This window comes from Lissotriton vulgaris, chromosome 1_1, assembly GCF_964263255.1.
Source record: "Lissotriton vulgaris chromosome 1_1, aLisVul1.2, whole genome shotgun sequence".
Lineage (NCBI taxonomy): Eukaryota > Metazoa > Chordata > Amphibia > Caudata > Salamandridae > Lissotriton > Lissotriton vulgaris.
Window position 1 is genome coordinate 1627899338 of NC_141685.1, and position 18567 is coordinate 1627917904.

At 42.9% G+C, this 18567-nt stretch overlaps 1 protein-coding gene across 8 annotated transcripts in view; it reads left to right on the forward strand.

The window, feature by feature from the left end:
- Window positions 1–18567, forward strand: part of SBF1 (SET binding factor 1) — a 1591024-nt gene that overhangs the window by 726373 nt on the left and 846084 nt on the right. For all 8 annotated transcript variants that reach the window (XM_086918836.1, XM_086918839.1, XM_086918838.1 and 5 more), the window contains exon 17: window positions 9693–9761. In XM_086918836.1, coding sequence (XP_086774962.1) covers window positions 9693–9761 — 69 coding nt within the window. The remainder of the gene's footprint in view (window positions 1–9692; window positions 9762–18567) is intronic.

Sequence of the window (18567 nt, forward strand, 5' to 3'; positions counted from 1 at the left end):
CAACTGGCTGCAGGACAGCTGGGGCAAGGTGGTGTAATCACCCTTCGCTTTAGATATAGTATACCTATATCTAACCTTAAAATGGACACATGTATTCCTATCAGTCACTCCTATGGCAGGCCTTAACAATCCTGAAGGCAGAGTGCTTGGAATCATGTGAGATGGTGCTCTGGCATGAGCTGAGCCCGTTTGCAGCTTGCAGAACCAAGTCCTAATAGCTGTTCCATGATAACCCGTACCATATACTCTTAAGTGCATTATAATCCTCGCGGTTATTTGCCAACTTTGGTATCGCTTTATCAAAACATGTCGAGTAAGGTGTCATACGAATTGGAATACTAACCCCTCGCCAATTCTGGCGACGGGGTTAGCATTCCACCCTTCTAGAGGGACACGACATGTATGTAACTGTGAACCCCGGTTAAAGTTAACTCGAGCCTCAGCATCACAAAATGGATGCTGCCACCACAGACACAAGTCTGACCTCCTGCTGCTGGGAGTCCTTCCAGCGAGGAGAGCTTGGACAAAGGGTTTCCTGTCAGGGGCGGTGCTAGCACCATCCCAGACAGGGTTTTGTGTATCCCAGGTAGGCAGGGCTGAGAGGAAGGTGACTGCAAGTAGCACCCCGGTGCTCACTGTGCATATGCCGGCTTGAACCAGTTCCAGGGGCACACCAGCCCCTGAGCTGGGGAAAGTCCGGACAAGGGAGAGGGGTGTAACCACCCCCCTTCCTGGTCCCACCCATGGGCAGGACCTAGTCGCGTGCCAGCCCCTTTCTTTAGAATAAAGGTAGGAGCGGGGACCCTTCCAAATTAGATCATCTTTGAATCCTGAAACTACTTTCCACGAAAGGAACTCTCGACTTCTTCTCAAGATTTCTCCCTTGTGACTAAGGACTAGTCACCCTGCATCAGCAGGCACCAACTAAGTATCTTGCGGTTTGCTGCACGTCCTTCCTCCGGAACCAGACCGACCAGCACGACGAGACCCGGATTCCCTAGCACCTCTGACCTCTACCTGCATCATCAGCCACGCTGAGATTCGTGGGTGTGACAAGACCTCGAGGGACAGGCCATCTTCAGAACTGCACAACGCTTATCCAGCACGACCGCCAAGGGATCCTCGAGTGAGTGCTTTGGGGTTTGAGAAGCCCTAACCCTGAGCAGCTCCAGCACCGAAGTCCAGCCTGCCAGCATCCACGACATCTGCGTGGGGCCCTTCTGCTCTTTGCTGCTCACCGCGTTGTCCGGCTACTTGCCTGCTGGCTTGTGGCCCTCTTGACGACGAACCACGACACTTCCATCGCTGGTCTGGTTGCTCCAGGCTGGCCCTTGCTCCCCTCCAACAGAGGAGCACCCCGGACCCTCCTGGTCCACTCCAGACGCCATTTTGAGTCCACCGCGTGGGCTTGCATTTGCCAAGAGTTAATGCCCCAATCCTGGGTCCAGCATCGCCGACAGCATATACCTTCGTGGGACAGCTCGCACCTCCATCCTGGTCGCCGACGCCTCCTGGTCCGAGAGACTGCAGAGCCCAGCGTCGCCCACTCACCTGGTCGAGGTGACTTAATCCAGTGCCATCCTGGTGCCCATCTGATCACTGGCTAGTGATTAAGAACTGAGTCCCCTCTGCTTTCAGGTCGTCTCCATCTTCGATCCAGGCTTGGATCACATCGAACTTCATCACTGGTCGCCCTCCAGCAACTTCTTCTTTCAGGCTCCATAGACTGTAACGAGGATTCCCGACGTCTTTTGAACCCTATGCAGCCGCAGCCCTGGGTTAGGTAACTTGAGCATTTCGGTGCTCCAACGTAGGTTCACTATCTAAGTGTCCAGATCCTTTTTCGTTTTCAGCCTAACTAGTCGGATTCGTCCGATAACACTAACTTTACGAAATCTAGCATCCATAGACTTTGTCCCGCATCCCGCGTGAGAGTGCACACTCTGCACCCGATCTCCGTAGGCCTCCTGCTCCTAACCTGAAGGTTCTGTAGTGTAGTCCTAACGATCCTAAAGCCTCTGGATCGAGTTACTTACCGGCTAGTATTTCGCATTCCACTTTTGTAGTATATGGTTTTTCGTGCCCCTCGGGCATTTGTGTAAATTGTGCAACTTGAAGTATTTTCTTAAGAGTTTTGTTGTGTGCTTAGCTCCCTGACTCATAAAGAGATCAGGGTAGACTTGTTATAAATAAATATCCTTTTATTTTCATAACAACGTGTGTGGTGTCCTTTCACTTGGTGTTCAAGGGGTATATGTGATGGTATAACAGCTGGCTTAACACGCCCTCTAGAGTTTAGCCTAAAGACTGCTCTTGTCCATGCTACTAGGACAGCTGGTCTATAAGGTTGACTTGCAGCCAATCATCAATAAGGGTCGTTTGGAATGATACATAGTGATCACTAGAATAGTGAGCACTGCATATCAGGCCAACTTCTCACAATAACAACTCAAAGGATCTGGTCCCCACCTGGAAAAGTAAGCAGCAAGCGAAGATATGCCGTCTATGTGGGTATCATACAGAAACTATATGCCACTTAATGTGTGTTTGTGAGACCGTAAAAGTTGAAAGAAGGAAACTGCTAAAAACAGCCTTAAATGACTTAAATATTCGCACGTGCAGACAGGCAGTTACAAGCTGGATGGGGGGCTCGTCAAACATTTTAATATGCTGTGGGGTAAAATTCATGACATGTGTGGAAAACCTACTATAATAAGTGGAAAAAGACCAAATGCTTGGGGTTGGAACGGGTCCGGAAATTTTATAGAATCTGTAAATATTTTAAAAGTATTATTGATATGTGATTTTTTTAAATTCTGACGTTTACACATTTTTACCATGTGCTTTATGGTTGTGACAAACCAAATAAAGTTATGTTTGACTGATTGACTGAGAAAGAGATACACAGAATAAACAATGGGGCCGTTTTCCAATTAGTATTTATTGAACCAGTGTCATTCAAGTGTGAAATTGATGTGCTGACACAATCATTAGACGGTAACAGAAATAGATGATTATAAGCACTAACCGAGTAAAAGAATGGTCGATTTAGAACATACTGCTAAACCGATAAATACAGGCAAGTATACAAATACATGACAGTAATAAAAGCGTACTCCTATGATGCGACCCTAGCTAGATGTACCGAAGTGTACCTAGCATGTATGTAGGTGTGGAAGCCAATGATCCCTCTAGGATAAAGTCAACCTCATTACCTGAAGTGAGAGACTGTGGGACCCCGTTCTGGTCTCGAGGTGGACACCCCGCAAGGGATGTCAGACCACTGACAGCTGGAGTATCTTAATGCAGGAGCCTCAGCGCCTCGTGTCGACTCGGAAGTCTTTTTCTCCTCTCTCTACCTTCGCTAGAGATGGTGTATATATACCCAAAGTGATACCCACTCGGGATATACCTCGCTGTGTCATGTCGAACGAGGATGTACATAGTTTTTATGCAGGTGATGTTCGGCATGCTGACCAGCTGTGATTCCAAGAATCCTCAAGCAAAATGAATGAGGCTTAGGACTTTCGAAGAAAACCCCAGGTCCTCTAGTCATTACTTCAACTAGGTAAAAGGTCAGCCCTAAGAACCGTTATGTAGTGCAATATGAGGGCAATGTAGGTGAAAGGTGCAATTAGTACCTGAGCCGATATTGGGGTACCCAAATGGAATATCACAGTACACTCCGCCACCAGGCAGTACATTTGGGCATCAAGTCGCACAACTAATGTCTCATAGTCTCACTCTACGCAGATGAATTGATGATTTATCTCCGCGGGTACATGACTGTACTGCATGACCTAATGGAGTTGCTGAATGGTTTGGGGCGCATATCTCGTCTAAAGGTGAATTGGGGTAGATCCCTTTTATTCCCTATGATGCTTCTGTCCTCGGAATAAAGACATAACCTGCCACACCCCTGCTTACCTGGTCCTTTGATTACTTTAAATATCTGTGTGTTCAGGTTTATCATTCACAATCGGACTTAATAGACGGGAACCTGGGCAGGGTGATAACCAATGATCTTTCCTCTTTAGCGTTTTGGACAGAGCGGCCAATCTTTCCTATGGGGCGCACAGCCATATCTAAGATGTTGTTGTTACCCAGACTACTATGTTTTTTTGCAATTCTTCCCTTTCTGTTTCCCTGCAAATTGTTCTAGACCTTAACCCCTTCCCTGCGGGGCGTTTTTTCCTGCTGTGCGGGGGGGGGGGGGGGGGGGCGCTTGGCGCTGCCGTGCTTATGATGAGCTCAGCTCGTCATGAGGCACAGTGCAGCTGCACTCATGACGAGCTGAGCTCGTCACGGCCATACCCATTTTGGAACGTTCAGCACAGCGGGGAAATTATCCCCGCGTGTGAACGTTCCAACGGCCGTGACGAGCTCAGCTCGTCATGAGTGCAGCTGCACTGTGCCTCATGACGAGCTGAGCTCGTCATTAGCATGCAACAGGTTAAGTCACTTCTAATGCCTTTTATTTGGGTTAAGGCCAGAATTCGGGGTTCTCTCACCAAACTTTATGCCCCACTATCGGAAGGGGGGTTTGGGAGCCCCCTACTACGAACACTAATATGCAGCTGCACAACTGCAAAGGCCAATGTGATGACTGGCTGGCCGCAATACTACAGAATTGGAGAGTTGAGCACTGGGCTTTGGCAATACACGATATTGGAGTGGCTGCTCGGATCGGAGTCAGAATTCCCAAGAAGGCCGTAAATATATTAATGTCCACGGCCTGCGGCTGCTGGTCTCGTTATTTACATAAGACACAATCTCTACCCCATTTTGCCCCAGACTTGCCACTTTGGGTGCTTCCTGGCAGTATAACAAGAGGCCCACTCCCTGAGATGGTGGGCTGGTCCGGGGCAGGCATCAGCACATGGAATGACTTATTCTTCGATTCTATGTGAGTTTGAAACCCTCGTAGACCACTCCGGAATACCTCCAGGCACCTTTTTGATGTACTAGTCCCTTATTCACCAATTATGTAAGATATGGGGCAAGACTCATGACGAACCTGTGGTATTTTGACTATTTCAGACCTTAGTAACACACGGTATGGACAAACGTGCAATTGCAATGTTGTACAATTCTTTAAGGATGACACAGTGTCCCCCTTAACAACGCTTGGAGAATATTGGGACACAGCACTTTCAACAACACTGACTGATAAACAGTGGGCACAGAGCCTAGGGTTCTTATAGATTGTTTGCTCAAACGCCAGACTTAAGTACACACAATTTAATTATCTTCATCACACATACCTTACACCCCACACAATGAGGCGCGCATGTACCCAAACTCATCTAAAGTTTGGACACGCTGTCGCAATACAGATGCCACATTTTTGCATATGGTGTGGCACTGCCCCCAATTATCAGCGTACTGAATACAGTGATTGGCCAACACACTACCCGAAGTCATAGGTGCAGAAATCACAGCCCAAGGCTCACCCTTTCTGCTGGGCATCACAAAACGCAATGCACAGCGCAAAACTCTAAACAAATTCCTAGATTTAGCTTTCGGCTTGGCCAAACAGAGGGTAGCTATGTCCTAGAAATCGAGCTCTGCTGCTCGCATTAAACTGTGGCTTGCTGACCTTCTCAAGGTTTTTGTCGCCGAATGCGAGTTGTCCTGCGGCAATATCCTGGGTTGCCCAATCCCCCTTAAGCCCCCCAGATTGGAAGGAGTACCTTACATTAATCTAATCAAAATAGCACTGCGCTGTACCTTCACAGAGAACATCTTAGGGTTATATTGCGCCCGCACTCATGTAGAGAGGGACCTTCCCTACGGAGACTACACCCACACAGCGTGCCCCAACCCCCCAATCATTACTTTGGTATCCTTGGACAAACAAATTATTATGCCGTAGACATGCCTTTACACTGGTGCAGTGACACCAAATCCCCCTTAGCCCTTGCTAGAGACTAGACAGTATCTTACGGTCCACATGCTGGTAGCTAAAATATTGCACACCATGTAGCATGCTCATTATTACTTGCCCTAGGTGCTTCCCATGGAAAAAGACAGACGTTATCATGTTGCTTTGTTATGTTACTGTGATTTGTGAAACTGCAAGGGACTACAATGACACTGATAGCACAAATTGCTGTTTTAGTTATATCTTTCAGATATTGCATCAAATTATGTTGTTTTAGTGTAATATATGTAACTCCCATTGCCTTCGGAGTTGTGTAACGTTTATTGAAATACTATTTTTAAAAAAGTGCAAAAGGGGTATTTGGCCCAGTTTCCCCGGAATAGTAGGTTGGGCCTGGGACATCAGGAGTAAAATTATCTCAACCGCCACGGTTGGGCCCGGTTGCCCTTGCATGCCCCTGCCCATCTGAAAAAGATTCCAACACTTACCTTTTTAGGATAGTGTATGCCATTTGATTAGAAGTTCTTGGAGAAAAACACCAAGAGTTGTGCTGTAAGTGTATTTCTCCTGATCTTAATAATGAATCTGACCTGCTATGTTCCAGACTTTCACCCCTATACTATTGGAACTCAAAAGATTGACTGTCTGGCATTTTTACTATTGGAGCACGGTCGAAGCTGATTTGTATATGGCTTGATTAAAACCAAAGTGGCATGGTGTGCAAAATAATGGTGGACTTGGATGAGACCCGAGCAATTATGAGTGGCTGAGATGTATTCAAAGAATGTATCCATCTTTTATTTACACTTCAATAACTTATCTACTGCAAAACTAGCAAGATACTGGGTGTCATTTTACATTTCTGACCAGTTTGCAGCTAAACGTTTCAAATATAGATTGGTTGCATCACTCAGTGCTTTGATTTAATTAACACTAATATGTTATTATTCTTTTTAGTACACGGTTATTGTCTTCATTTTCCTAATCATTAAGTTAATTTCTAGTAATTTCTAATATAGTATGAACTAGATTAGGGCAATACTTATTAATCAAACATTTTAAATATATAGTCTTGATTTCTTGTGTGTGTTCATCCATGGGGAAAAGAAGCTATGGAACGCACTTATAAACAATCCTGTAACCTCACAGGACTGGCCATTTCCCTGATCTCACTATCCTCAAGTAGCTCATGGGAGGTACTTGGGTTACAAATCCATCTCTCTCAGGTTGGGAAGTTTGCCTCAGCCTGCGCTTTCCAGAGGATTTTGAGTATCTACAAATAGTCTGCATTTGCTGGTGACGGTGCAGATTCATATCACTGCAAAGTAACAAGGTTACAAAAATTGAATTAATTTAATTCAATGACTAGACAAATAATCTAACAGGGAAGTAGATATGTGTGCTTTTGTGGGACTATACCTACCATCATAGGAATGTCCTGATGGCATATGAATCAGCAAGTTGGTACCTCTGTGGTGATTAGTCAAAATGTGTTACCCGTTGTCAAGACCAACCATACATGCTAGGATTATGCTATCATCTGAATCTATAAGAGACTTCATGCTGTCAAATGGAGCATTGTTTTAATTACTACCATGATTGGGGCTAATGATACTTTTTATTGCATCAACGAAAAAAGTATAATTCATTTAATAGTATTTTAGATCTGGGCATCAGTGATCCAATCTACGTATGTAGAGAGTTGTGGAGACAGCATTTTTCGCTTGGAATACTATGTTTATCCTGATGTTCTGCTGACTGTTAGCAATACAAGGGGTCAGGAGGCAGAATGTGGTCGAACTACAAAATAAAAGTAATACACACAGTAGTTCATAAAGTAGTTGGAATATATTCTTCATAGATCAAATCACTTCAGTTTAACTTGTTGCAAGAACCAAGCCTGCGTAAGGGAATGTTTATTCATTGATTTAAATGTATAAGTTCGCAAAAATCTGTGAATCAGTTGTCCTGACGCTAAAGACAGAAGAACAGCCAGGAAATATAAAGTGACTTAAGATGTAAGTTTTCATTTGCTTACAAAATACTAAACAACAAATTGGTCCGTCAGACAGTGTAAATCAGTTTACTCCAGGCTAGAACTTTTAGGTAGGCAAAGGATGTGCTGCCTTATCTGGCTCTTCCAACAAAAAGGGCAGCAAAAAGACATGTTATCAAAACGGGGCTTTTAGCCTGAAATATTTAATAATGGTAGGAAGGAAGGTTCCCTCTAATTGCACATTTAATAAGTGAATTAGTTCCATAAAACTTTTAAACAATTATCTCATTGTGGACATTGATAATTTTAGGGCTACTTTTCAATCTGACAGTGTAAAAGGTCCTGCAGTAAGTTTCAATGTATTTAGAAGTGTTCCACCAATGCATATTTCCAGTTTCAAAGTGGTGTCTTGTAGATACACCCTGATGTGCAGTGCCTGTTTGTGCTTTATTGCATATATGAGGTAATAAACCATACATGAATACATTTTAGTTTGTCCATGAGTGTCTCTTAATTAGTTTTATGCTGCATAGGTCATGGAAAGTGCTATGTGTCTGCAGGGGTTATGCTCCAAATCTATATTCAGGATTATATCTGATCCTTCTGAATTGGATTTGTTTTTCTAATTAGGATCTGTGCCAGATTTACGGCGGTTTTCTGGAAACTAAATGTAATTTTATGATTGTCCATATTTATTATTCTGTCCAGACCAATGGCTGTATTTTGTATATTTTGTGGCAAAGCATCCTTAAACTTATAAATGTTTCTTTACAGGAGTGTCTGAGTGGTTGTCCCTTGTTACTGTGTCTGTTTCATTATTGCAGTGATGGAGTGGTTACAGATTATTTGGGTGGAAGCTTGTCTACTTATATGCACTGATGACTTTTATGGTGGTCTAATCTATTTTTCTGTAATTTTGCCACTATCCAGAAATTGTATTGTTGTGGAATATTCCTCTAGAAAGTTACTGATATCCAGATAAAATTACACAATTTATCCTAATAGGGAAAATTTAATCTGTACATTTATGATAGTGCATTATGTGGTAACTAGTTGAGAAAATCTACCTTCATGTTAATAAAGCTTAGTATGCTGTGGGGCCCATTCATGTTGCCATTGTCATCCTCCTTTCAATAAGAAAGGAATGCCAGTGAAAGAGCAGTTGGGTTTATATAATGCTATTAAAAAAGACATTTTCTGGATTTTACATATGTGCTATGTTTTTTAACTGTTAAGATTTTGGTAAGCCACTACCGCAAGCCATTGTCTCAGTGGAAACCAATGCTCCAGCCACTAACACACACAGAGCCAAGACACAGTTTTCCTGTTTTATCATATTAATTTACTAGTCGTTTGTATTAAGTTGGCTGCGGTTATTGCTAGTGGTTTTCTAAATGGGTTCTATAAATTCTGTGAAGGTCTTGGTCAATGTTTTGAAATCAAACGAAATGGGTATGTTCCTTACGTTTGTAATCAGTTTGTTACGGTTTACTTCAGTGTTACTCATCCTGAATTGGAAGTTTGTTTCAGTGCTTTTCCACATATGTTGGAAAAGCCCTTAGTGTGTTTCCTGATTGCACTTGTATACAGTTCCTCGCTTAACACTTCTTTATAATCTCACAAGACAACCAGGGTCTCTTTTTACCTGTTGGATTTTATTTTGATGTCTAAGTTCAACTTTAAGGTAATTTTAGGTTACAAATTGCAGATTTTATTGGCTGATAGCAAAGGAGTGCCACTGTATGATTCCATAAGCATGCAATTCCTTATGGTGTTTTTGTTCATTTTCTTTCTTTTATCTTCTCACTACAGGACTGCACACCCATGGATGAACACGGAATAGCTGCCTCTTTGCTGCCTCTGGTGACAGCTTTCTGTAGGGTGAGTGTTTTATTTTTTTAAAGAAAAGAGTGGAATATTTAAAACTGAAAGATATTACTTCATTACAAATAGCAGGCAGATCTTTTCTTTTGTGACTTGTTCATTACTGACATTCAAATCAAAATATAAAATATGATTATTAACGCCTCTAGTTTGAATGGATATAATAGGAACACTCTATGAACTTCCCTCAACCATGCTAGAGCAGTGTCTTCCAAATAGTCTGCTATCTGTGTGGGGAGAGCCTTGTGTTGCAATGTATACAAACTGGCGTAATATGCAATGAGAACCCTAATGTGTGTGTAGTATCTTGGTGTACCGTACTGCCTACATCTACAATTTCCAGTATGGTATTGCCTGCACTTGGCTGCTAAATCACCATATCCACTGATTTACTAGGTCTTTCTCCCTGTTCGAGCTTTGGCAATTTCCCCCGAGCCTACATTTACGTTTTGCCTCCTCAAAGTATTCTGTGATCATTTGTTGCATCTGTGCTTGTGCTATTGGTGCATTAGTCCCCCCAATCTGGCATCTTGTATTTTCAGTTCCAGCTCCAGTCTGGTGAGATGCTGCTTTAGTGTTTTGTGGACCCCAGACGGCTTGGAAATTCAGATTCCACGCATTGTTGGTTTGAATGTCTTCCATAGTGTTACATTTGTCAACCATTCCCTTACTATGTCTAAAATATTCCTCAGTGCCCTCCTGAACCTTGCCAGCAAACACTCAAAGAATTTGTAACTCTGGATTGAGCTGCCATTACCCGCCAAATGGCAGGGAGTCGTAGTGTCAGAAGGACCGGCGAGTGGTCGGAGAGAGGGTGCAGGCTAGACTCCACACCTCAGCTACCCATCAAGTGCAGGCATGTTTCCTTATTTTAAACATTTCTGCAGAACGTGTTTCTGCATTTTTAATTCCTCCCATTTAAAAAATAATAATTTGTTGTATGTTTGTGTTTGTACATGTAACTGTGCCATATATAATGTGAAACGTATGTCCTGTGCCACAGGTACATACAACACAGGCTCTCAGTCACCCACACAAATATATTCAATTAATTTGTGAGGCGTAACTTAGGCCCCTGCAGTCTCTGCCGTGCAGGGCCCCCACAACATTCACCTCATAGGGGCCCCCTTGGGCTGGCCAGCTGCAAACAAATAAAACACTTAAAAGCAGCAAGACAGTTAAGGAATGTGTAATGGGGGGCCCCCTCACCTTACCTTGCAGGTCGGCCCCTAAGGTTTTGTTACCCCACTAATTTATTCACACACATGTTGATACATCCCCACAGACCATGCACTCACTGGCGCGCATGGCAGCTCTATCATAGTAGTCCTAGTCACAGTATTTTGTTCAAACCATAGTATAGGTTTAAAGTCCACGAAGCTGGGTGAGGGGGTGTCTGGCAACATTGCACAAGTTACATGGCCTTCAGTAGCTCACAGCAATTTTCACTGATCGGAAGTAGCTCTCATTACAGAAAAGATTGGAGACCACTGCTCTCGGGGGCGCCAGGCATCCACTGTTATTGTGTATTAATAGTCATTTGCCACAGTCGAGCCAGGCTTGGGTACTGTCAGGTTTCTGCCTAGTATCTCGTTAAATGTGCATTTAAAGTCCTCACCCAACAATATTGAGTACCGCTGTGTCTCACAGATCATGTCCCAGAGGATAGAATAAAAGCTGGGAGTGTCTATGTTTGGACCATAGCAGTTTACTTAGGTGAAACCAGCAACTCAATAAGGTCTCATAGCATGGCTGTTCATCCGTTTTTGAGCCATGAAAGTAGATTCCAGCTCCTTTTTTTAACCAAAATTATGACACCTCTAGCATATGTGGAATAGGAGCAAACTACCCTCTGCTCAGCCCAGCAGTTGGTTAATTGGGATGATACGCTCAGATTCAGGTGTGCCTCCTTCAATAGTGGTACTTAACTGTTGTTTCTGTCTAGGAAAGTGAGGACTTGACGAGGTTTCCTGTAGTTATTGAGACTTTTCACATTCCATGTGATACCATTTAGCTTGCCCTGGCCACTGCTCATAACAGTGAGAATGTGATTCGTCTGTTGCAGTGAGTGATGAGCAGCCAGCTTCTCCCAGTGAGATTGCTATCATTGGGGTAAGGATCGCCGATCCTAAAGCCAACAAATGAGTCACCATCAGAGCTCCCTCCCACCCTGGTGAAAACAAACCAAGGTGATTCCCACATTTAACCATTAACAATTTCAACAAATTAAGTCGTTCTGGTGATGTAAGCACTGTATGTATTGGTTTCAAGGTATGCCCAGGCAGGCTGACCAATGCTCTTTCTCCTTTGAAGATGTTAAGGGTGGGTCGAAGCTTTGCATATCCAGACCAAGTAGCAAATAGTCCATGTGAATGAAGTTGTATACCTCAGGGCCTCCTGGCCAGAACTTCGCGACGGGGCTGCAGATTGGGCCTGGGTTTGTAAAATTGACCCAAGTAGGAAGTGTAAGAAGCTGGCTTTTCTGTAGTGTACCAAAATGAGGTACACTATTTAGAAAGTCCAGGCTACCCTTATTGGCTTACAGGGCTTAAATTAATTATCCTAAATGCTCTTTGTGGTAGTGTGGGCGAGTAGTTTAGGCTTATCAAAGATTAGAGTTAAGCATTTGTTGAACACAGAGTCAATAAATGAGACACACACTCTAGAAGATACTCAAGCACAAATAAAAAAAAATGTATATTTTTATATAAATTTGACACCAAGATTATCGGAATCAGGTAAGTGCTTTAGGAGGGAGGAATGAAATCCAGACCTGATGTTTGTCCAGCACTTTGACCACGATAGAGCAGCAGTGAGCAGAAGCTGAAACGCCAGAACGCCTGTCGCCATACTGGTGCAGCGAGCAGGCCGTTCCTTGTCTGCTCACCCAGAGCTCCTTAGGCTGCTGCAACCGCAACCGCCGCCGCCCAAACCAAACCCCACCCCGCTGCAATCAGTAATCCAGTGCCCGTGCCCATAACTCCATACGTGTCAATAGCGCCTGGAGCTCAGCGCTAGACGGGACAGGACGAGACGGCCTGCGGGGGGGGCAGCTGGTGGTGAGCAGTGCGCAGTGCGGCGCAGAGGCAGCGCCCTCCGTGTTTCGTGTCCCTGGATCCTGGTTTCCGGGTCTTTGGTCCCATGGCGAAAGAGCTGTAAGAGAGCAGCGAGTGAGGGGAGAGTGGCTGTGCAGCTCCGCGGAACATCATCAGCAGAGAGCTGGTAGACGATGCCCAGCTGCCCAACTGCCCAGCTAACTGCAACTGCAACCGGTAAGCATTGGCACCCGGTTAATTAGCGGGTCCTCATTTGCTTCATTTGTCTCTACCCCCCCCCCTCTGCATAAAAAGCTTCGGCCCACGGACCTCTGCCCCCGCACCCTGAAAAGAGGTGCCCTTGTTGGTGGACTATTAAACCAACTACGCTGATTCCTAGTGTGATCGCGATTTACACGTCAGGGTGCGCTTGTGGGAGAAGAGAATTGAACTACCGCGAAATAACCGTGAAATAACCATCGAGGACAGTCACGATGGTCTGCTAAGGAAGGGTGGAGCAGAGCGCAGCAGTTTCAGTGAAGCTGTGATGCAGTGACGTATTTTGCCTTCAGTCGCTTGAAATCACTCACATTCAGCCTCACCTTCAGCCTTGGCCTTGGTTGTTTGGCACTTGGCGTTCGGATCACCCAGCATCCCTGTCTGTCATCCTTCATTAGCAAGTAAGCGATCATTAAAGTGCGTCCCCGGCAATTTGAACTTAGCCTGGCGGCCCCCAGTTCTCGGCCTCAGTATCCAGTATCAGACAAGAGGTCAGCCCAAGACTAAGTTTCAAGGAGTTTTAAAGAGGACTGGCTATTAAGTCTGGTTTTAAGTCTATAAGTCTTCAGGAGCATAAGCACTATTCGGATTCACTATGAGGTCCAGTAAAGTGAGGAAGGCATCAGGTGATAAGACATCTGCCTCAAGTGGAGTACTCAAACGGAAAAGAATTGACAAAATGAACGCAAACAAGGCAAGCAATACATTGCAAAATCCCCTAATTTCACCAATTGTTTCCCTATTTGAAAAGTCCATCTCAAATAAAAACTCTTCGATCTCGCGATTCCAGTTTTTGAAAGATCCCGGGGCAGTATTGTTTTCTTCAACTGAGGGAGTCACGGATTTGTCATCTTCCATCGCCTCCATTGCTCAGACCACCCCCGGAAAAAATTCTGCAGCCATTGTTCAGCGGTTGAACGCTGTTATTTATACATCTACCTTAAGGAATCCAAGTTCTCAATCGTTCGAAACTGTGACTCTCCTAAAGGGTAGAACAATTGGAAATTACTGACTACAAAAAAAGGCCTTTGGGGGGAAAAGTGGTTTAATTACATCAGCAATAGTACACACCGCCCTCGAGGATACTAACATCATAACTACAAAGTTACAGTTTCCAATAAATTCAATAAATCGAATCCTAAGCTCAAACAACAAGAAATTTCCAACATGACCAGATGATATCATTGGACTCGAGCCTTGATGAGCTTTCCCACTTCCGTCCTAACCCAAGCCATTCACCAGACAAAAGTAAAGGGAATGATGCACTGGATGTCATAAACTCAGGCAATGAAGAGGCAGTTGTAGTAGCCGAAAAGGGGTGTAATGAAGAGGTCAAGCCGCTAGCCAGTTTGCGTCTCGAAGAGAATCCTCACAGATCAATGGGTCTCAGAGAGGCCCATACACCATCAGTTAATGCAAGGCACATTAATCCATCAAAAGATGAAGCCAATACTAATTCACTTACGGACGCGGCGTCACTGGATCTAGTCGCTCCCCTTTTACAAGCACTGCAAACGGCAACAACGACTTTGATAATGCAATCTGATAAATTGGACATTCAAATTGATTTAATGAATATTATTGCTTCCTATATTGCGGGGATAAATACGAAATTGGATAATTTAAACAGTTTAATAAATAGAGCACAAGCAAAAACATATCAACTTCAATCCTCCTGTATTTGCGGACCAGTTCTGGATAAATTGAGTTCTCTTCCGATTATTCTAGAACAGATACTCACTCTAAACCAAAGATTTATCAATTCGGATTAGAAGTCTGATAGACTGTTTAGTCCCAAAATCGTTCATCACTCACTGGTCGAAAAATTGAGTTACTTACAAATAAGACAGCCTCAGACCCGGAATCATTAAAACGAGTGAAGACATCAATGTAATAGCCGTTACTGAGGAAATTATCACAGAGCCATTAAAGCAAAATTTAACTAAGAGACAAAGGTAAAAAAAGCGGAAAGCTAGAAATAAGAAATACGAAGCTGTCCCACACTCAGGCAACAGAATATATCCCATCTTTTCACATTTAAACCCAGGAATAACAAAAAAGGATTGTGTTAGTGAAAGTTGCTCTGATGTGATAGAAAGTGATGATATGTCTAATAGAGGTAAGCCGATGACCAAAAATGAATCTAAAGGCTCCCAATTATCAGGCAGTGCGATTAGTCCCTTACACACTGCAAAAAATCAGCGGAATGAGATGCCAAGAACGAATCACATGTCTATCTCCATTCTTGACAAAAATGACAATAAAAACACCGATCTTAGTTCTAAAGAGTTCACGCAGTCAAAAGTTATTCATAAGAATGTCTTCTGAATCAATACCACCAATATTGCAAGTTGATGATCATCAAGCAGGTAAAAATGGTGCTCCTGATTGTATAACCAGAGTTGCACAAATGCACCTGTGTAGTGAAGCCGGGGCAAAGTTAATGTCTGTCTCTTCATCACAGTGTCAGAAACGGAAGTCCCAGTAATTACAGATAATTTTCATTGTGAGCTTCAAGGATCGACTTCAGAAGCCCAGAGCATTTCGATTCAGGGAAATTCTAATTTTTGTGTAATGAACAAAGAAATTATACAAGCAAAGAAGGAGGCTGGCACCGTGTTAAGGGTGGATTGTTCTAAATCTGGCAACGAGTTTCATCAAATTATTTGGATTCCTGAGTACAAGACACTGGGTAGTCATGATATACTGAATAGGAGCAATATACTGAAACTCATGGCCGAAATTGAGGATCTAAGAGATATTAAATCAACCGATCTCAAACAGGTTCAATTCCTCAAAGGGTCTAATGATACAACAAATGAACAAACACTGACCAAATGGAAAACTTTAGGAATAGTGCGAACAATCCTGGGGAGATCAGATATTTTTCAAACATGGGGCATTCAATTATCACAGCCCTCTTCCCCACGCTACCCGTTTCCACTGAAGAAACCTTGCAGTGTGCAACTCACCAGGAAAATCTCTGAATTTCATCCACATAAGCCAGTCTACTCAATCTTATATAATGCCAAGGGTAGAAGTGATGCACCTCTCACTCGGGAAGGATTGGAAACTGTTAAAATTGGGGATTAAAAACTATCTACGGATAACTGGAAATGGCTTCCGAGTATACTAAATGAAAAACTGAAGATCTGACCGATTAAAGATAAGGAGAATCAAACAGCATGTAATGATATACATGTATTATCATGGAACATTGCAGACGCAAAAAGATTACTGGAGGAAGGATTGGCATTGGATGAATGGGCCAACTGTGATATAATCGCTTTCCAAGAAAACATGGCTACAAGAAGAAATTGCTCTGGTTGGCTTTATACACTACACCGTAGCTGCTGAAAAATGTAAGATCTATGGTCATGCCACTGGAGGCCTTTCAGTATATGTGTCAACATCTTTAAAAATTAACTCTGAACAACTAAAATCTCCTGATCCAGGTATTCAATTGATTAAATTAACAGGACAAAATGCAAACAACACTAAGTCGACAATCCTGATTAATTATTACACACAACCTAAATCTCAAGTGAAAAAGAATACGTTACTGTGTAATGTAATAATGGGCCTACGTACTACAGAGCCATCGACAAACATTATAATAACTGGTGATTTCAATTCTAACTAGATATTTTCCCCAGAGGAAGATGATATATTAACTGCTGATAACATGCATTGGGGAGTTCCACAACAGGTACAAGGTGGGGCAGGAACTCGAAAGGATCATTTAGGGACTCTATTAGTAACAGAACTAGAGTATCTAGGTATGCGTGTCCTGAATGGGACGACAGAGGAAGATCAACATCCAAGTAAAACTTATTATGGTCCACATGCCCAATCAACCTTGGACTTTACAATTGTAAGTCTTTCATTAATCACTTTAGTAATCCGCTTCTATATTGAATACACCCCGATGAGTGATCATGCAATGCAAAAAAGTAAGTTGGAAGGTTCCCCTAGTTCAGTGACAGGGAGGGGAGCAAATACAAAGAAAACAGAGCAACCCTGTGTGTTACCTGGTCAATTTAACTAGACCATTGAGTTCAAAGTATATGGGCAGTGTGTTGTGGGGTTAAGTTCTTGTGGCTACTAGGGTTTCTATGCAGTATCTAGATCTTCTTTAGGTTAAATAGCACAGGAAGAAACTGGAAAAACTAAAATATATATAAAAGGTGCAATTTATTGGGTACCTCCCTTTCCAGGGTTACATTCTAAATTATAAAAACGATTTAAAACCATAAAATCAATGTAATTTTCAAATAACATCAGAAGCCAAAAAGTCACACAATGTACAAAATCATTAAAAAGTCAAAAGACAAAAGTCGACGCAGCGTTTCGGTGGTTGCAAGAATGATTCCACCTTCTTCAGGACGTGTTTTGACTAGGTTATTAACAAAGATCTGTGAACAGAATGACATGTTTTAGATACCCTTTCCTGTACAGCAATATACAAATACATTTGTACTTTCTGTATACTCTATCTGCACTGCATAGCCCTATTCCACCCCTTTATAAAAACAAGGCTCGTGTAGATATTAATAAGGCCTTTGCCGCTAGAATTTAACGACAGTTTACTTAATTTCTAAGTGTATTCATGTACCTTTAAAATGGAGACTTTGTTGTTGACAAGACCACTCCTATATGGTAGTGTATCCGATCAGATAAAGCAAAACCTTCTGTAAAAATTGAGAAATGACAATTGTTTACCATCTATTTATTATGAAAGGTACACTGACACTGATGGAAGTCAATATTTACTTTTGCTATTACCTTGTTATGGTTGCTTTTTCCATTCTAACGGTACAGAGGAGCCACCGATGTCGGCTTAGTGGATTATTCTCTTTTGGTGCTTTCTTTGTGTCCTTTTTTTAATTAGGATCACTGAAAAGAATACAGATAGTCTAATATATTTTCAGTCATAAATTGTTTCTTGATTAATTGCTTTTATCCCTAATTGGGAGTTAGATTCTACTCACCATGAAAAACGATTTGTTCTTTGTTTCTTCCACTTCGGTGAGTAACTCGAAGGGTGGCTGATTGGCACTGTTTATTCTGGTGGGCCAATATGTTAAAGGAAGCATTAGTCCTGTATTAAGGTCGTACTGTGCTTATTCTCAAGAAAAGGTCAACCCCTATATTGATATTCAGTAGCTTTTGGGCGCGTGGGCAACAGTAGTTTTACATCAAACCCCCTTTGTCCCGTTTTTGCTGAGCTATGCTCGCACTGTATGCGTTTGAGCATAGGGCTTTATATCGCTGCCGTTTTTTTTTATTTATCACGAGGAAGGTTATATTAAACCCCCCGGCTTCCCTTCTTATTGCGCTCCTCTCTGTGCGTTTAGACTTAGCGCTTGCCACTGCTTGCGACGTTTCTGCTTGTCAATACTAGGCTATGATAAGGCCCCCGGTTACTATTCCTGTTCCGCTTTTCTCTTTGGGGATTTTACTCTATGGGGATTTTGAGGCTCCCGCTT